At 48.0% G+C, this 19,868-nt stretch overlaps 2 protein-coding genes across 8 annotated transcripts in view; both read right to left on the bottom strand.

Annotated features, from left to right (window-relative positions):
* Positions 1-3,834: 3,834 nt before the first annotated feature.
* KLHL35 (kelch like family member 35) lies at positions 3,835-10,801 on the bottom strand. Of its 2 annotated transcripts, none has more exons than XM_015852613.3 (7): positions 10,668-10,801; positions 8,682-9,572; positions 6,765-6,949; positions 6,104-6,222; positions 5,713-5,901; positions 4,999-5,187; positions 3,835-4,495 (listed from the first exon to the last, which is right to left on the bottom strand). In XM_015852613.3, the coding sequence occupies exons 2-7, from the start codon at positions 9,569-9,571 to the stop codon at positions 4,307-4,309; spliced, it is 1,761 nt and encodes a 586-aa protein (XP_015708099.2). In that variant the 5' UTR covers position 9,572; positions 10,668-10,801; the 3' UTR covers positions 3,835-4,306. The 2 variants fall into 2 exon arrangements, with proteins under 2 accessions (XP_015708099.2, XP_085392806.1); XM_085536680.1 differs by lacking the exon at positions 10,668-10,801 and adding an exon at positions 9,921-10,049.
* Positions 10,802-13,821: 3,020 nt separating this feature from the next.
* The window catches only part of GDPD5 (glycerophosphodiester phosphodiesterase domain containing 5), a 129,675-nt gene continuing 123,628 nt past the window's right edge, over positions 13,822-19,868 (bottom strand). For all 6 annotated transcript variants that reach the window (XM_085536682.1, XM_015852598.3, XM_015852602.3 and 3 more), the window contains 2 exons: positions 17,428-17,540; positions 13,822-16,340 (listed from right to left, as the gene is read on the bottom strand). In XM_085536682.1, coding sequence (XP_085392808.1) covers positions 16,225-16,340; positions 17,428-17,540 — 229 coding nt within the window. In that variant the 3' untranslated portion in view covers positions 13,822-16,224. The remainder of the gene's footprint in view (positions 16,341-17,427; positions 17,541-19,868) is intronic.

Genomic DNA, 19,868 nt, shown 5'->3' with positions numbered 1-19,868 from the left:
TGGAGCTTTAATTTGATGGTTTAACTAATTACCCTCTAGTTTGTGCATTCTGAGAGTGACAAAGTATTCCTTATTTTCTATCTTTTGACCACTTGTGGCATCTCATGTTCCTCTTCTTAAGGCTAAAATGCCTTAGCTGTGCAGTGATGCCTTTCCCACCTCTCCCAGCCAGTCTGTGGTTTTGCATTGGAATCATGCAAAGACTGCTTTCATTTTCTTTGGCCAAAACATTGCAGACAATGTGAGGAATTATAACCAGGCAAGCTCAAGTTTACATGCCAACAACAGACTACAAGGGGCTGAAAGAACTGAGACTGCAAAAGCCCTGGCACAGGCTATGGGAGAAGTAGGTTAAAATCCATGTTCTGCCACTGACTTGCTGGGCAACCCTGAGCAAACATTGCAGAACAACATCATCTCCTCTGGGTACCAGGCATCCGTATCCCATCAGGTTCAGCAATAGACACATCTCCTTTGGAGGTGTGAGCAGCAGTGAGGGGCCCAATGCTGAGCTCATCATTGAGGTGCAGCCTCAGCTTTATTTCTCCAGTACTAAAAGCAGTGAAGCACTGAGGCATTTCAACAGAGCTACGTGTGGTGGAAGCTGGAAAGAGCTACTTAATTCCTGATGCAACCACAGTTAATTGTGCTTTAATACAAAGTCACCTCCGGTTTGCTCCACATCCAGCTCTCACCGTTCTTTTGGGCACCCTTACCCTGCACGTAAGCCCAAGCAGCTGACATGGGGAGAATAGAACAAAACAGAAGAGCTGCCCCGAGCTGGTGGTGTTCCTGCTGCCGGTGGGTGTTGCTGCACACAGGGCTTTTCAGCCTCCCCTTGGTCTCTCAGCAGTTCATTGGGAACAGGCCCTCTCACCAAAGCAGCACAAAAGCTGCTGGCCACAGCCCAGGCATGTCTCTGAATCCTTCTTTCTGCAGAGATTAATGGGAACCAACACGGGACACCCAGCACAGACTGTCAATGACCAGCACTTCACCAGCTTGGGCTGGATGGAGGCCCAGCCCAATTTCCCATGCAGAGCACTGGGTATCCTCTGTATGGCATGGGCCTTGGGGACAACCCCAACTCTGAATCTTAGCACCATAGAATGCCTTGTGTGGGAAGGGACCTTTAAGATCATTTGGATCCAACCCTCCTCCTCTAGGCTCCAACCATTCCTTTGAAGCCAATGGTGTTTTGAGGTCATTTGCTCATGATAAGCTTCCCAAGATGCAAATTTCTAACTCTCTGGGGCTGAGTGAGTGTTCATGTCTCAGTCATCACAAAAAGGGAAAGGGATCATCCCATTCCAACCCCTTTCCATGGGCTGGCTGACACTCACCAGATCAGAGCCCTGTCTAACCTGCTGTTCAGGTATTGCACATATATGTAGTCCAACAGCTGTGCCTACATACAAAACTCAGCTGCATCCCTGAAGAGCTGTGGTGTGGGCATCAGGATGCAATCCTTGTCACTGCAAACTGGCCAACACTTTCCTCCCCATGACGAGGGCCTTGAGAGGTCAGAATGACTGTGCTGCTCCTACCGTGATTCACGTTTAATGGGAAACAAGTCTAGTCACATCAATAATCTTGCAATGAATCTGATACAGTTCCTCCCCCCTCTGTCATACAGGGATATTTAAAGCTAGAGAGACAGCCACCGATACTGCTATTATCTCTGCCCACCAGTTCCCAGCTGGCTGCTGTGGCCCTTAATCTGAGTTAATCAGCACAAGCTCATCCTTTCAGATGGGGCTTGCACCCCTGAGCATTGTTCCCCTGCCCTCAATGTTATCACCTTCTGACAGCCAGAAAGCTAAATGCAAAGACAGCTTCAGCATCTCCAGGGGCATAGTGATACCCCGCTGTTTTCATTCTGGGAGGGATGTTTGCACAGCTCCATGTTTTCAAAACAACAATTAGCATAAGGAAAAGTAAACTGGATTTGTTAGGGAGATCAAATGTATCAGGCCTCCTGTGGTAGGACAAGGAGGAACAGGATTCAGCAAAACATCCCAGGACAAGGGGATGACACAGGGTAAGGGAGATCGCTCTGGAAGTCAGGTCTGTGTGTCACAAGCCAAAAATTGGAAGGAAAGTTTGGGCTGGAGAGAGGTGTAAAGGCAGCATGGGGAGAGGGAGAAGGAATGGAGCCTGAAGGTTGGAACTAGACGGTCTTTGAGGTCTGTCCCAACCCAAGCCACTCTATGAAATGGTTTCTTTGGCCACTGATGGTGTCACAGGCAGGTTGAACTTAGGTTGAGAAAAAACCATCAAGATCCCCTAGTGTTTCTATGGTACTTTATCATGCCAAAATAGGAAAGCTTCACCATCTTTTAACTGACTTTGAAGGATTCAGACACTTTTACATTGACTTGGTCATGACCTCAGATATTTAAATATTTCCCTTGTAGACCAATAGCAATACCTGGCTGTGTGGATTAGTTGTGGACCTGATGACCTTTAAGGTCTTTTCCAACCTGAGCAATCCAATGATTCTTACATTCTCCCCATCCTTACAGCGAGATATTCTGGTATCCCCAGCAGAGGTTTGGGCATCCCACATATGGCTCCTGCTTAAGCTCCTGTGATGCTTCATTAACCACGTACTTTTAGAGAACCATGAAGTAATATTCACAAATTAAATCCCTGCAGCAGAATCACCTTGGAGTCAAGAAACACATTTATTGCTAAGAAAAACAAGTTGAATTTCTTCCCTCTCCCTCCCCTGCATGCCCACAGCTCAGAGCCCTTACAAAATACAAACACACATCAGGGGTACAATATCACAACCAAGAACAAGGCAAATGGTTTCATACCTACACTACAACTTCCAACATGTGTTACAGCTGCTGCAATGCAACACAGGTGTCAAAAGCACATAGGAAAACTAACCAGAATGTCTGCTCTTTTGAGAGAGCTCATTCCTACAACAAGAGATCCATAGAAGGACGAGGGAGATCAGGGAAGGCTGTAGGAAGAGATCTTGCAAGAAGGGAGGTGGTAGAGTCACCGACCCTGCGGGTATTCAAGGAATGGCTGGATGTTTGTTGAGGGACATGGTTTAGTGGGAGCTATTGGTAATAGGTGAATAGGAGAATAAAGGCCTCTCTGCTCCTGAAGTCTCCTGAAGCTTGAGTTGACAGTTTACACTCTCTTCCATGCTAATTTAATTATATCAGTGGAAGGTGAAAGTTTCTTCTGAAGTAGCCATTTGCATTATAAGCATAACTGCGCATGCAATTTGATTGCAAATTAAATTGCCCTCTGCCAGCTTGGACTTTGTTTTCTCTCCTCAGAGGAATCATACAACATTTAGGTTGGAAAGACCTTCAAGATCCCCAAAGTCCAACCACCCATCCACCCCTACAAGCCCACCACTAAACCATCTTCACTCACCCAACTCTGCTCTCTGAAGAAGAATCTCTTGGCCACATGAGTCACTTTTTCCTCAATGACAAAGTCAGCAAGACAGCAGCCCAGCCTTGAAACACATAAGAAGAGACAGCACTCTGTGCTTTCAGGGGATAGAACCTGGTGCAGCATATGCAGAATGGGCTCAGAGCATGGCCCATTTAACTGGGCTTTCGGGGATTTAGCAGAGAAGTTTTCCTGCTATGAGGTCTCAAACTCAGATGCCCACTGCAGTAGAATTAACTGCTCATGGACATCAGTGACTATCTGGGCAAGCATGGTTTGACATGGGGCTCTAGGGAGCTTAATGCATAATATCTGAGGATATGGGATCCTGTAAGTGTCTGTGTAACAGCTCTGGGTGTCAGAGAGAAACAAACACATGCCCTTGCACCAATAGTACAGAAAACCACGATCTACATTCGTATAAGAATTAAGTTTATTTTAACAATAAGGGCAGTGAGGTCAGGGCTCTGAGCCTGTGGGTGTCCCTCTTTGTTGCAGGGAATGGGACCACATGGCCTTCAGGGGTTCCATTCAATTCAAACCAATCTATAATTCAGGGAAACCTAAAAGAAGTCGAACTCAGCAGTCCCACAGGCTGCAAACCCTGCTTGAATCTGGGGGTGGCAAGGTCTGTAATGCAGCTTTCACACAGCCCAGAACTTTTTCATCCCCTCACCAAGGTCAGCATCAAAACCATTGGCATCACCAGACCCAGAAAAAAACAAACCAAAACACATTTGTGGTGCTCAGGGCCTGGTGGGAACACATCTTTGGTGGCTTATGTTGCCCTTCCCTGCAGAGAGACTGCTTTCCGTCCACACACGTGTCCACTGACTCAAGGGGAGGATCTGGATAGGAGAAAGATGCTGTCAAAGCCCCACGGTCATCTGTTCATGTGCTGCAGGATGGTGACACAGCCGTGGTAGCTGGTGCAGCGCTGCAGCGGGGGCTGCTGCTCCACACTGCCCGTTATAGGGTCAAACGTGAACGCTTTGTCTGTGCCTTCCCCATTCTCATCTCGGCCACCCAGGATGTAAATCTTCCCTCCACACACCGTCAGACCGCAGCTCTCCTGGAAAGCAGAAGGAAAGGATGAGAGATGAGGAGTGGCCCCACAGCTTTGGGCAGTGGGGCTGAGCAGGAAGGAATGACTGCTATGGGCTCAGCCCTCACCTGTCCTGCATGGAGGGAAATAAGCAGGATTAGCAGGGAATGGCTCTTGGGGTACTTCAGTATTATGGTCTGAGCCATGTGAAGAACCTCGAGCCAATGCCCTGGTATATTTTCTTCACATGCAATCTCAGCAAAGCACAGACGGGTACATTTATTCTATGGAGAGAGAAGGTTCAGAGCTTCTCCCCTCACATTAGGAAAAGTCCTCATAGGAATATTAGGGATAATTTCTTCACAGGCACTGGAGCAGGCTGCCCAGGGAGGTGGTGGAGCAAGAGAAAGACTGATGGGACACTGGGTGGCATGGCCTAGAGTGGTCACAGGTATGGGTTGGTGGTTGGACTAGATGAGTTTATTGGCCTTTCCTACCTTAATAGTTCTATTCCTAAATCTTTCTCTTACCAGAGGCCCAGGGAGGGCAGCCACTTCTCTCCAGCTGTCTTTCCTTGGATCATAGCTGAAGATCTTACTGAGGAGCCCACCCACAACATAAATGATGTTGTCCAAGCAGACGGCACTGATGCACCTCTGGTAGAAAGGAGTTGGAGACAAGAGTGTCCACTTGTTGTCTTCTGGATCATAGCACTGGACCTGGAAGGAGAAGTGCAGCTATGGGAACATAAACTTCCCTCACCTCCCTGCTTGGATGGAGATGATATCCACTAGAAATAAGAGATAACAGGTTCAGAAACATAGATGGGAGCTCCAACACTCAGAGGCCAGTGCAGTGATCAAAGGGACAAGGGTTCTAGCATTCTTTCTTCAGCTGGCTGAGGTCTTGGGCGGCTCTTTTGAGGGTCTATGCCTTCAGCTCTCACAGACAGATCATCAGCTGGTCCTAACCAACACAGCACATGGTTAAATATTCTGATATTGAGCTGAGGGCCCTTAGTGTTAGTGCAGCTCAGGTGCCACCTTCCTTGTAAAACCATTATTACTATAAGAGTCTCCTTCTATTCTTTATGTTCCTTGCTGGCCTTTCTTTGGCCCTTTCTATTAAATCACAGTACTAGAAAGCAGACCAAAGCTGAGCTGAAACTTCCCATGGGCTTATTTTGCACCTCTTGGTCCTGTTTCTCTCACCCAGCCATCCTCACCCCTTTGCACCAGCCATACCTTGTCAGTGTTAGCAGTGTCATCCACAGCACCACCCAGCACATACAGCTTGTTCAGGCAGGAGACCACAGCTGCCGAGCTCACAGCTTGTGGCAGAGGAGCCAAGGTGGACCAGCTGTTGGAGAAGGTGTCGTAGCACTCCACGCTGGAGAGGCGGTAGAAACCATCAAAGCCTCCCACAGCATAGATCTGCCATAAGAAGAGCAAAGTAAACCGGTTAGAAACTCCTGGACTCACCAGCTGGGCTGGTACCATGATTATGTCCTGGTTTTCTCTCATCAAAACCATCTCTAAACAACCAAGAAAACAAACAAGCACTGACAATGTCACATTGCACTGGGAACTGGGAAGAAGGGAAGACTGTCCCAAATGGGCTCGTTCCAAAACCAACCTTGCCCTGAAGCGTTGCCATTTTGTGCCTCCATCGGCCTTTCTGCAGACAAGCAACCTTGATCCAGACATTCAGCTGGGAGCTCAGCACCCAAACATCATTGCTGCTGATGTGTCCCCCTGAAAAACAGAGGAATGGAGGGCTGATACAATCCCAAAACCAGTCCCCATCACCCTGGCATGCCACTGTTTTATATGGGTCCACTTTGCAGAGGAACAGTCTAGGCTAGAATATGGCTATTGGGTTACTCTCACATGAACTCAGCTTCCCAAGGTAGATGCCCTCTGAATTTCAAGGCACTTATCACAAAACTCCATCCCTTCTATGGAGCTCTCCTATAGGCCTTGTATTTTAAATGAAGGATGGGCAGCTGGTGATGTGATAGAAAACCCTGACAGCACACACCAAAACCAACTCATTCCACTGCAAAACACTTTGGATGGATACTCAGATAAGCAGGAAGGAAAAGTTTTCCAACGGTGCCATCCTCCCCAGAAGGCTAAAATTGTTTCTTGGGACAACAAAATCCAGGGTAAACTTCACTAAGAAGTGACTTTGTTCTGGAGCTGGGATGCAAGTCAATGAGTCCCAACAAACAGACCCAGGAGCAGTTATTCAAACAGCTCCAGGTAGGGGCTACAGCTGTCTCAGGACACCTCACCTGATATGTAGACATCATTCTTCAGCGTGCAAGCAGCAAACTCTGACTTGGTGTAGCCAGGCACACTGGAGAGGGCCGTCCACTGCCTGCTCTTTGGGTGATAGAGATCAGTGAAGGGCAGCTTCAGAAGGCCCTTCTTATCACAGCCCCCAATGATGATGATGACTTCTGCCAGCTCCATGAACCTAGAACACGAAAGGCATGGGTAAGCCCCTAAGTCCCAGTCCCATTTAGGATATTGGCAGCACATCCCAGTGGGCTCCTTTATGTCACCAACTATCAGTTTTCTAGGCAAATCACTTCACTCATGCACCTTCCCTCTTGTCTGCACGTTCAAATCTCTCAAGCTTGAGTGGGAAAGGGTCCAAATTTCATAGGGAAAGTAAACTGAGAATGACCTTTGAAAGTCCGTTGTGAGATTGCCTCCTGCCCCTCGCCCTCTCCCTTCCAGCACAATGAAGCCTATCACTCAATGCACGGCTGCAAGCATGGAAAGCTGCTCCTGGCAGCCAGCCTGCAACGTGCTCCCTGCCTGGAGAGCAGAGTGCTTCCAGGAAATCTCATTCTCTCCAGCCCTAACAGCAGAGAGCAGACGAGACAGATGGATGGGCAGGAAAACCTTGCCAAGAAGTAGGTGGCAAGAGAGGAACGGCTCTGCAGGAGAAGAGAGGAGAGAAAGGAAGAGGGCAGAATGGGACTTGAAACCATCCCCAGCTCTGCCTCCATTTCTGCAGCCTGAAATAGTTCACTTTAGACCTAAGTGGTAAAAGAAGGGGAGTTAAAATGGGAGTGCTGGGAGTGGGATTGATTCCCAATGAATTTTAGTCTGTGTGCTTGAAGAGGACACCACAGTCTGGTACTGGGCAGTTCTTTGTGTAGCGGCCCGTTGTCACATTCAGCATATGGAAAACAACTCCAAGCCTCACATCAGACTGAAAGGGCTTAAACCATCCCTGGAGGTTTTAAAACCAACAGACTCATGTCATGCAGAGTGATACAGCCTCGAGCAGTCACAGGCATGGGCTGATGGTTGGACTGGATGATTGCTGTGGCCTTCCCAACCTTCATGATTCTCTGATTACAAATCCCTATTCTCTTCTCCTGTGAAAGCTGCTCCACTAAGAGGCAAAAATAAGCTGGTTTCCTTGGTCCAAAGTGCAGAAGAACACAAGAATTTGTCCCCACAGCCGCTATTCCCCTCTAGAGAAGCATGGGAAGCTTTACAAACCATCCGGCCTGATACAACAACCCATCCCAGAGCAGAGGTGTTCTCAATGGAGTTGTTCATACCTCCACTGGTGTTCTTACCAAGCACATGCTGAATGTACCAGTATGACCATGAAGTAACAGAGGCTAAAAATATATCTGTCTAAGTCTAGAAAATCCATGTGAAAATCACAGAAAAGTGCATATTCCTATACATACCCACCCCCAGAAATTGGTTGTCCTTTCTATTTCCACTCTATACTGCCAGCTGCCTGGGTTAGAATTTCTTTATCTTCATGTCAATCAATAAATCAGAGGTACAAAAGAAAGAATTCGGGGTGCCTACGTAGCTACTTGGACTGCAACTCCTTTTTTTCCCCTAGACATTAATTACTGACCCAACTGCTACACCTTTGAGCTAGGCAGCATGGTGATGGCTAGAAGGCTGAAGTGAAGTCACAGAATGGTTGGATTGGAAAGGACCTTAAAGCCCACTCACTTAAAGCCTCAACCTCTGCCATGGGCTGGGTGTTGACCACCAGCTCAAGTTGCCCAGGGCCCCCATTGATGGCCTCAGACACCTCCAGGGATGGGGCACCACAGCTTTGGGCAGCAGTGCTGGGACTTTACCACCTCTAGGGAAATAATTTCCTATCTGACATAAACCTCACTTCTTCATGGCGCTCTAGGGAAAATGACATTGGGTTTTACCTTCTGGGCCTCGATCTCAAAGAGCTGACCTCGTTCCCTAGGATGTAGTACTTGCGGGCTTCGTGCAGCAGAGGGATGCACTCCTTTGAGTCCTGGATGAGCTCATCCATTTCCACCTTCTCCAGGAAGTAGGTGGGGTTGAGCAGTGGCAGACGCACGTGCTCAAGGAGATCCTTCAAGGCTCCCTTACGGGCAGGTACGTCGTGCCGTACCCAGCGCATGACTGCTTCAAAGACCACCTCCTCCTTGGGGACCACCAGCTGCTCATCGGACAAATACTCAACCAGCTCCTTCACACCCATCTCTAGGAACTCTTCATGGCACGACACCTCCACGAAACACTCCAGCATGAACCTCTTGCTTTTTTCTGTCAGGGAAGTGATGGAGAACGAATCAGCAAACTTCATGATGCCCAAACAATTGCAGGGGTGAAGCTGGCCTTCAAGGAAGCTGATGCAAGCATCCCTAAGCTTGGAGATCTGCAGCAAGTCAGACAGTTCCAAGATGCCTTCAACATTGTCCTCCTGAATGACAATGTTCCCCCCATACATATAGTCAAGAAGGAGAGACATGGTGGAAGCAGAAATCTTCTGGATGTTGATGATGTTCTGGTGGCCTTCCTTGAGATTGCCACCAAACATAGCCTGGAAATAAGTGCTGTTGGCTGACAGAGCAGCACGGTGGCAGGGGAATTCCTGTCCATCGATTAACAACACCACATCTGTAAAGATGCCACCACGCCGGTAGGCGTTCAGTGTCTGGAGGATTTGTTCAGCATGGCAGGACCCATTGCAGAGCTTCACGTGCAGCTGCTCTTTGCTTGTGTCACGGGTTGCATTTTCCAGGCTACTCGTCCTGTAGCTCGATTCTTCTTTCATCATTCGATGCATCCTGATTGGGAAGCAGTGAAGGACAGAACAGATTGTTAATTAAAATATATGACCACAGCATCCAGCAGCACTGTGATTTCTGCATCTTGGTGACATCAGGCAGTACAGATTCCAGCCAAAATCTGGACAGATTTTCATCCTCATCCTCCATAACCAACATTATCTCAGAAACAAAACCCACATGTGGCCTGTAGGATATCCCCAACCCAACCCCATCCCAGCACACCACACTCTTCTGCTTTTAGATGTTAAGCCAGTAGCTTTACCCAATCCATGCTGTATTAACAACTCCCACACTGTTTCCTTTCTTTATCACATCACAAAGCTCCTGTTAAGCTTATTTCCCCACCCAGACAAATTTAAACCATCTGTGGTGCACCACTTCTCCCCAGGAACGCATCTCAACCAATTGCTGCTGCACAGACACAAGTCCTAGGAGGAACTGAATCTAGGTTCCCAACTGCTGCATCAGTTGAGTGTTAAATGAGAGGCATAGCAATGCCAACACTTCTCTTTTAAGAGCACAGCACCAGGCTTCCAGGTGGGGTATCGGTGAGGGCCATCCTACTGCTGCCATGGGGGTATTGCAGAGACTTGAGGAGCAGTGAGGCAGAGAATTGAGCTCTACATAAATCCCTAAACAAACCTGGGGGAATGGGTGGAGGCTCCAGACCTCCCAGATGGCACTGAGAAGTGCTCAGGCAGCAGAAGGGGAACGCTGTCAGTTCAAAGTGATTTAGAGAAGTTACAACAAAGGCAGTACGGTGAACTCTGCGACTTGCCGGCACGCGCAGCTCCAGCCAAAGAAGGCAAATATCATCATTTCTCACCCTGATCTACGTCAATTTCCAAGCCCTTGATGTCAGTTAACTTACTAAGAGAGACTTCCCTGGATAAACCCAAAGTTCTTTCCCCAGCTCAGACCCCCCCCCAATCTACCCAGGATACCAGCTCCAAGGAGAGAGTGGGATTCTCCCACTGCCCTTATCCACACACACTCTGCATCACTCCCCCATCCCAATATTGCACAGTGGTAAACTCTGTACATATAAGCAGAAAGCTTTCCCAGCTGTTAGCACAAGAATCTCAACATTACCTGGCCCAAAAGTTGAGTCCTCCAGATGGGACCTAATGAACACAGCCTCCCTTGTGAAGATCCCCCATCCACGCTGGGGCTCTGTGCAGAGATGAGTCCCCTCCACTAAGCGCGCTCAGCCTGTCTCTGGCAATGCTTAGGGAAGCACAAAAGCATTGCCTTTATGCTCTCTGCTGAAGAGGTGGGGGAGAAATCTGCTTTTGTTTCTCTGCCCGGAGAGCTACAGGGCATTAGCCATGCAGCTGTCAATAACAGCCAGCCTGGGAGGAGCCAGGGAAAATTCCTCGAGGATGGGGGAAAATAGAGCACACCAGGGCAGCTTATGAGGGACGAGCCATCTGGAGAGCAAATTGGGGTCCAGGTGGAATAATTCATTTGATAGAGACTCCGGCTTGCTGGAAACCATGCTAAATCCAATAAATATAATACAGCTCTGAGAGCAAAATAGGGCATCTCTAACAGGAATAGATTGTGTCAGGCAGGAGACACAGTGCCCCTTGTTAATGTGTGATAATTAGGTAATTAGATCTACAAGGACAGACAGGAGGGTTTGCCCCATGTGACTCTCAGCAGTCTCCCCTCCAACTCAATCCCATTGCTGGCTGAAGCTCATAGCAAGGAACAAAGCAGCCCTGAACCATCTCCATAGAGTAACCATCAACCTCAGTGCTGCCAAAATCCTTGATGCAATGCAGCCAGTTCCCTCCCTTACCCAACATCACTTTGTATTATTTCATTCTAACTATAAATGCAAAGAGCAACCAACCCTGCATTGTTGCTGTCCCAGTAAAGTCATCTTTTCTTGGAGCACCACCTCTGTGCTTTCCAACTGGATCCCTTCTGCTCCTCTCCCATCAGTGGGATGGATGCAAGGCACAAGCTGGCATCCTGCTCATGGCCAGCATTTGCACATGAATTGACAGCGACCTGGAAAGGACTGTGGTTTCCCAGCCTCTGTTGTGGGCTCAGAGGATTGGGGAGTTTGGTCTCGGGACCTTCCATCCCAATTGAGTTGGCTCTGGTGGGTGGCATCCAGGGTGGGTGAGTGGAGAGGGTCATCAGGACAATGAGCAGCACAGCACTGATCCTTCCCTTCGTGACAAACAGACCTCCTGAGTACAGGAAACCCTTCACTGAAGTTGTAAAGCTATTGACACCTTGCCAACCAACCTGAAAGTGTAGATGCAGACACCAGAACAGTGAGCTGGAAGCCCTATTGCACTGCAAAATATCCTGTTCACATTAAAGATGATCAACCCATGGCACGTGGTCTACAGGAGCCACTGGGCGCAAAGCTACATGCATTTAAAAAGACACAAAGGGGAAATTAATGTTTGTGGAGACAGAACTGTGGGAAAAAAAAAATCTTTGTGAATGAGGAATGAAAGGAACAGCAGAGTAATTGTGTCAGAAAAAGTAAAAATAGGAAAGGGAAGGGATGTAGCTAAACAAAGAAGAGAACAAGTAGAAAAGTGGAAAGGCAAGAGAGCTTTGGATAAATCAGGTAATGGAGATCATACGGAGAGAGATCACTAGGACCTGACCACACCATTACAGAATCAAGAAGGCTGGAAAACACCAGTCAAAACCCCAACCCCAACCCAACCCCACCCCACTTTTTGTAAGCTCTGTGCCACTGCATCATATGAAGGCTTTAGCAGGGATGTAAGAGATGCTTTGTATGGCAGGTTACTGTAGACCTATGGCATGGCCACACCAGCATAACCTCCCAGGCCCCAGAACTACAGCTCTATCAGTAAAGTGATTGTGCCAGCATGGTTCCCAGGTCCTATGGGAGCTATCACAGCTGTGCCACTAAGCTTGTAAGAATAAGGGCAGTTCTAGAGAAGAAGAAAGAGTTAAATAGCACAACGTTGGCTGTTCCGAGCCATTTGGGCTTAGAGCCAGCAGCCAGTTCTCAGTTCTTTTATTTGAACAACAGACACAGGCTACATGACCTTCGTTGCTCTCCCTTCGACTTTTTAGTGTCTTTCCCAAGGGTACAGCAATCACAGACTCCCGTTATGGATTATTCAGTACTGTGGAAATCAGGAGCTCTCCCTCTTCCCCTTAGGGCAGTTTTATTTTTCGCTCTCAAATGGTATTCCCCGAGCCAGTCAAATCCTTGACACAGAACTGACTATCAGTCACCAACCAATGAGATACCGTTGTGTTTTCTTTAATCCCTTTCATCTGTCCCTTAATGCAGCCATTCATGGGCTGGAGAAAACAGCTGATTAACAAAGAAGAATCCCAGGCTGGCCCAGACGAGATCCCCTCCTAACCCAAAGCACCCACTGTCTGCAGCTGGGAGCAGATCCTGGGCTGCAGAAATAGAGCAAACACCAAGCAAGCCCTTCCTTTAATACATGCTTTCAGCAAAGAACTGTTCAAGGACTTCTCAAGCTGGATCTTACATCCAGGCTGTTGTGTTTAATAAGTGCTAATGGACATAAGAGCCAATTATTCCTCTTCAAATGTGCTTATGTTTTTCGGTCTTCACAGCACCCTGGGGCAATGACGTGCACAGTTTGCATTAGAAATGAATTGCTTCCCATTTGTTTGGCTTGAAACTGCTGCCAGACCAGCGATGGTGGTGCATCATTGTCCCCATGTGGCCACGAGCACCAAATATTTATATATACTTATATAATACTTATATACATACTATATATACTATAGTATATATATATAGTATATAGTATATACTAAGTATACTATATATAAGTCAAGGCGTGGGTCTGCATAGTTGCATCATTTCCATCTGACTGCTTGCCAACTGCTGTTGGATAAAACAGATGGGAGGGAGGATGCAGCACAATTACTGACCTCAGAAAGGAAGATCTCCAAACCTTCCTCTAGTCATAGAATCATTAATGTTGGAAAAGACCTCCCAGATCCCCAACTCAACCCTACCCATCCCACTGACCACATCCTTCAGTGCCTCATCTCCATGGTTCTGGAACCCCTCCATGGACAGTGACTCTCCCAGCTTTCTCTTTCAGAGATGAAGCTGAAATTGTTCCTAATTCCCAACCTGAGGTCAGACCTCGAGGTTCTCCCACAAAGCACAAAAAGCAGAAACATGAATGTTGATGTGAGAAGAACATTTTGCAAGTGAGCCCAAAACACACAAGAAGATGACAGACCGGCAGGGGGGATACTGACAGTTTATTTCACAGAGCATGGCAGGGTTCATTTTGGTCTAGCTCTATTTTCATCAAAAAAGTATATTTCTTAAAAAAAAAAAGAAAAAAAAAAAAGGAAGTAGCAAATCTTCAGGATGGTAACGGTAACAGTCGGTGCATTACGCATAGAGTCCGGGTCTCATCATAGGAAAAAATGAATTTTGAAGACAATGACTCTTGGATGGATTGCTTTTAACACCTCCAAGCTCGTAAGCACTTCACCTTTCAATACTGTCATCACCAAGGATAAAAACTGAACATGCAGGTGATTATCAACAGATGCCAAGGTTCAGCAGCAGCTCTCATTGGCAATGACCATCCGCCAGGAACACTTCAGTGCAGTGCTTCATTAAGGGTAGAAGCAACTTTTATCCCAAATGCCTTCAAATCCACCAAATCCTTGTGATTCTGCATGGAAAAAAATTAACCACCCACCATGTTTTACAGCCACAAGAGAGTTCCATATCAAAGATGAGTATTTGGGAGGATAAGAGGGAGCATGGGTGAAGGACTTGTTCCATCTACATTCATGAGAACCCACGGTAGGTGCAGACAAACTGAAGTCTTAATTTGTGCTGCTTGGAAGGTGCGTTCTAAAGCATCACAATTCAGATTTGTTTCCTTGCATTATTAATAGAGGTATGTTCCCTATGTTGCTTTGGCATGCCTTCTTTTCCTTTACACAGCTGCAACGACCACTTTTGCGCTCTTAACTCTTATGCACCGAACCCAAGATTCTGAGGTTTCAATATGCTACTTCTGTACATTCAAGATTCAAAACTTCAGTGCTGCCACCACAAGGATGACCTGCTCAAGCCTGATTGCTGTGGCATCCCCCAAACTTCCCTTCTCTCCTGCAAGGCGGCTTCTCCCAGGGCTCAGCAAGCAGACTCAGCCCAAAGCCTGAGCTTTGGGTTACATTCCTTCCATGGGAAACAGCTCCTGGCATTTCCAAGGTGGAACACACCAAGCTTCAAAGGAAGCTTGTGCTCGATGGAATTTCCCACTTGGGAACCACACAAACAGCCCAGTGTCCCAAAAACAGGCTCTGCCCAGCAAGACCTTGGAGACTGAGAGCAGGAAGCTGAGCATCCCACCCCTGGGCTGTATCAGTGCAGGATAAAACACAACTGCCGTCAGTGTGGTTTCTAAGCTTTATTTCATGTTTCTTTAAGCCTCTGCTCTAGGATTTTGGTTTCAAGCCTTTTGCACTGGGAGTGTGCATCTGCTGCAAGACCGCCGGTCCTTTGGAGGATGCCGACGTGCAGCTTAAAGATGCTGGTTTTAAAGCAAGTAGGAAACACCTCCTTGCGGGAATAAATTACTGCCCTGGGCTACTTCAGCTTCCAAACTATTTACATCTCCTTCACCCAGGGGCATCTGTAGGGCACAGAGGGGCTCCCACTGCTGCTCCTCCTCCTGCATGGATGCAGTAAGGAGCTACTGCAAGTGCAGAGGCTCTTTAGCCAGATGGGAGCAGAGACAGTGCCCATGGCATTGCTTTTGGCAAGCCATCCAGGCCCCCCCTGGAGCTCAACTCATGGAGCAGATAGAAAAAGAACAACAAAACCAAAGCGCTGCTGCCAGCAGAGGCCAATCTGCAGCTACTGCCCAGGATTTGCCTACAGACAATCCAAGAAGGCCATTTTTTTCTGTCAACATCCAAGTTTTGGGGATGGGGAATGGGACAGAGAGAAGTGACCAAGCCTCTGAGCCAGTGCAACTCCTCCAGCTCTGAACTCCGACATGGAAGAGCAGCGCCATCTCCTCTCCAAGGAAAGCTTCTCTCCTCCAAGCAGCCTCCTGTTCAATTACAGCTGACACTTCATTGCCCAGGAAGGGGAAGGGTAAGGGGAGGGGGGGAACAAAAAACAAGGAGAACAGAGAAAAAAAGAATGACACTTCACGAGAACTTCACAACATACAGTTTAAACAACTCAGCTACACAGTCGATGCATCAAGGGAAGGAATGGAGCAGGGAGGGGGGAACTGTCCCAAACTCCCCCCAGGGGGACTCAGGCTGTCACGTCGAGGTTCAAATAACTTCAGCCATAACGTGGAGGGTTTAATGAACACGGTATTTCCACTCATGCCCTGGAAAAATTACACTTGAGAAATAAAACAAAAACAAAAAGACGAAAAAAAAAAGAAAAAAAATAATCAGATTTTCTACATATTTACAAAAAAAAAAAAGCCCCTCAATCTCAGAAGCAGAGAGGTGGAGCAGCCACTGATGGTGGAATGGGGAGGGATCTCTGCCCTGCCAGCAGTTCCTCAAGGTTTCCCATCCCATGGCAAGCAGGAGAGCGCAGCTCTCGTTGCCGGAGCGAACGCGGGGTTGGCCACACGTGGGGTTGGGCTGGAGCCCCTCAGTCCATCCGCAGCCTGGTGCCCCGATGATCCGTGGGGGTGACCATCTCGTTGGCGTAGCCGTTTTCAGAGCAGAGGGACAGCTCATCTGTGGTCTCCACGCCGTTGTTGATCTCTGGGGAGGGCAGAGGAGGGGAGGACATTGTCACAGCGGTGCAAGATGCAGGAGACCCTCATGGATGAGCAGCCAGTAAAATCACAGTTATTGCCTAGGTTGGAAAGGACCTTCAAGATGATCCAGTCCCACCACCAGCCTGACCTCCCAAGTCCCATCACTAAACCACATCCCTTAGTGCCACATCCATGTCCCTTAAGTTCCACGAGGGATGGGGACTCTGCCACTTCCCTGGGCAGCCCACTGCAATTCTCAACCACCCTTACTGTGAAGAACTTCCTAACATCCAATCTGAATCTCTCCTGACGCAGCTTGAGATTGAGATCCATCTTATCCTAACGGGAATTCCCTCTGGCTTCAGTAGCATTAGCCCTATTTAAAATCCAGTTGTGAATTACCTCCAAACTGGAGCTCATCTCTAAGTTTCAGACCCTGTAAGCTCCACCAACCATCAGAAGCAAAACTGAACCTTGCTGTACACCTCACTTTGACCATCTCTGGAGGGCAGAATTAGGCCTGTTTCCCCACAGTAAAATCTTCGAAGCATGAGTTGTCTTTGTACAATAAACCCTGATCCCTGCTGGAGCTACCCAGCCTCTAGTAGGTAGGAAAGAAAGCCAATGATAGAGCCCAAGGGCAGATCACAGACACATTCCTTCAAATGTGGGCATTCCAGCTTCGCATGCTGACTTCAGCCTCGTAAAGCTAAATGTTCCCTTCTTTGTACCCATTCCTGGGATCCTTCTTAGGGGTGGGCTTGGACAGACACACTAAGAGGAAGATGCTACGTATCAACATGAAAACCCGCAGCCATTTGGGATTGATGAGCCAGAACCACATCCCAAAAGGGACCATATCTCACAGCAGGGTCAGTCCAGCCATCCCATCCCACCAGTGGGAGATGACACCCATATCAAGATGTGGCACTGAGGGATATGGTCAGTGGGCATGGCAGGGATGGGTTAGGGCTGCACTTGGTGATCTCAGAGGCCTTTGCCAACCTTAATGACTCTGAGACTCTCCTCCGTCAGCAGTGACAACTGAAGGATGAAGCAAAGAGCTGTGACTGACCAGCCCCAATCCATACCCGAGAAGATCAGTTTCTCCTTCATGATCTTGACATCCCGACTGGACCGGCGGACGGCCGCGCTGAGCATGATCTGCTCTGGGTTGTAGGTCCTGATGCTTCCTAAGCGCCACCTGCAAGAGAAGAAGGGGATATCAGGGGCTGGGTCTCCCCAACCCTAAGAGCATCCTCAAAGTGGTCACCAACACCGGAAAGACCAAGTCCCAGAGGCCCTCAGTGCTTTCGTGCCCTTGTACCTACGCAACCCCGCGTGGCAGGAGGATGTTCAGACATGAGCGTGTGGTCTTAGGGAGGGTACAAACATAAAAAGGAGCCATCTCTAAACTACCTTCAGCATCCCAACCCCACTAATTTCAATAAGGACTACAGGCACCCAAAGCCTCTCTGCACCACATCACAACTGCCCGAAGGAGGTGAACTATTTTGACTCTTAGAGCGGTTACGAGGGAACAGAGTCTGAGCCAAGTGAAGAAACTTCTTTTTCCTCGCTGCATGTCATGCTCACATATGTAGGAGAAGAGAACTCAAAAGAGAAGTTCAAGTCTCAGAACTGAGACATGCAGCAAAGACATCAGCATGAGATGCTCGGAAGGAAAGCAGGAGCACTCTCAATGCAGGTAGGTCATTATGTACAACAACCCTGAATGGAATGTAACCCAGGGCAGCTCGCTCCCCATCTGCCAGCTCTTTGCTTCAATGCTTCCAACCCAAAATGCACTTTAATTCTTTTTCCCTTTGGTTTCACCAAAAATTTCCATCACATGAATGACAACATGAAGCTGATGAGAACCTGGCTGCACATTGACATCAGCCAGCTTTTTTGTTCTAAAAGTGGACATAAAGGAAATGCAACAACAGTGGCAAAGCTAAGTAGCTCATCCCCATTCTCCCTGCCAGAGTCAGGGATGTAACAAAGCTCTTGGGTGGAAAAACAGCAGATTTAGGACGGCTGATGGATTTTCTGATCTTCTGGCACCATCTAGTGGTTTACCCATCGAATAAAAATGTGATATTTCTGGTTTTCATGGTGTTTTTGGTTTTTTTTTTTTTCCTTTTTTTCTTTTGGGTTGGGGTGAGTTACAACAGCCTTCTCTTACATTTCTAAGCCTCTCCCCACCCCAGGAGCAGATCTGAGAAGTTCCACACCTCTCCAGTCTGGGCCCACAGCACAGGCCTGAAACAATCATAGATGAGGTCCCGATGTTGTTCCATTCAAAATAAAATGAATTACAAGGAATCTATCTGGTGTTGATTTCCATGGTTTCCACTCTTTCCTCCCCCCCTCGCCCCCCCCCAAATCCCAATGGGCGACACCACACTGTACAGATGAAGACAGGGCTCTGCTACAGAGGGAAGATGGGGTGGGATGGGGTGGGATGGCTACAGTGCACAGCTCATGGCCCCATGGACAAAAGCAACCCAGAAGCAGCACGAGGAGGCGGAGAAGATATTAAAGCCCCCCCAAAAAAACCCAACAAACAAAACCCCGAAACCACGATTTTTATCATTATCGTCTGATCTGAGCTACTTTAACTTGGATGATGATCATTTCTACCCTTATTGTCCCACAGAGGCAGATCCTGCACAGGGTCTCACAGGATAAGAAATTCCTTAATCAGGACCAAAACACTTTGACACCATGCTGGATCTTCCCTGTGCCCACAGCATTAAGACATGGAGCATCAGGTTGGGTTGCATGGCCTAGAGCCATGGTGATCTCTTGCTCAAGGACTTGGGCCCCTTTAGGACACGGAGCCCTGGACAGGATGCCCCAGCTCAAGCATTCTGACAGCTCTTGCACCACCTCTCTGGGTACAATTTGTGCACACACCTGAGCTGAAGCACACTGACTCCAGGTACCCTCTGAGTTCTTTCCCTTAACACTTTGTGGCCCTTTTCTGGGCTAGTATGGAGTGTTAGTGGGTCCATTCAGGACTTCCTGAGCATTCAGGAGGGAATTTCAGCTCCGGGTAAGAGAAGCAGAGCAGGGCTCATAGCTGGGATGCATTTTCAAATGGAACGCACCCAAGGAGCAACATCAAAACCAACCCAAATTTGCAAGGGTTCATGCAATTACTCAATTAGCTTCTACAGCTGCTTGCAGCCCCATGCAAAGCAAACCAAGCTCCCAATACCACCCCCATTTTGAAATACCCTCTTAGCAGAGGTGCCATCAGTCTATTTAACCACGATGCGACACCACTCTATGCTGCATGAAACATTTTCTGCTGAGCTCAATAGACTTAGGGTCACCAGGAAGCTTATTTAATAGGAAATAACACCTCTCCTACCCCCTTGGACTCTGTTGTGACCGGTCGCATGTGCAAAAAGGGCAGCCCAGAGCAGGGCTCGTTGTGTCAGACAGACAGCAGGTTGGTCGTGTTCTGGGAGGCATCAAAGCAGACCAGACGGACATGGGGTAGGAACAGACTAAAAAATAC

The sequence above is a fragment of the Coturnix japonica genome, chromosome 1 (assembly GCF_054131305.1).
Source record: "Coturnix japonica strain WE chromosome 1, WE-NBRP24, whole genome shotgun sequence".
NCBI lineage: Eukaryota > Metazoa > Chordata > Aves > Galliformes > Phasianidae > Coturnix > Coturnix japonica.
The sequence above is the reverse complement of the archived record's forward strand: the minus strand, read 5'-3'. Positions and strand labels throughout refer to the sequence as shown.

What these genes read in the sequence shown, in the direction of transcription:
- KLHL35 (XM_015852613.3), bottom strand. Translation starts at nt 9,571, where the DNA reads ATGCATCGAATGATGAAAGAAGAATCGAGCTACAGGACGAGTAGCCTG. An exon ending in TTGAGATCGAGGCCCAGAAG is followed by an intron (nt 6,950 to 8,681) that starts GTAAAACCCAAT and finishes TTCGTGTTCTAG; the next exon opens with GTTCATGGAGCTGGCAGAAG. An exon ending in CTGCCCTCCCTGGGCCTCTG is followed by an intron (nt 4,496 to 4,998) that starts GTAAGAGAAAGA and finishes TCTGCTTTCCAG; the next exon opens with GAGAGCTGCGGTCTGACGGT.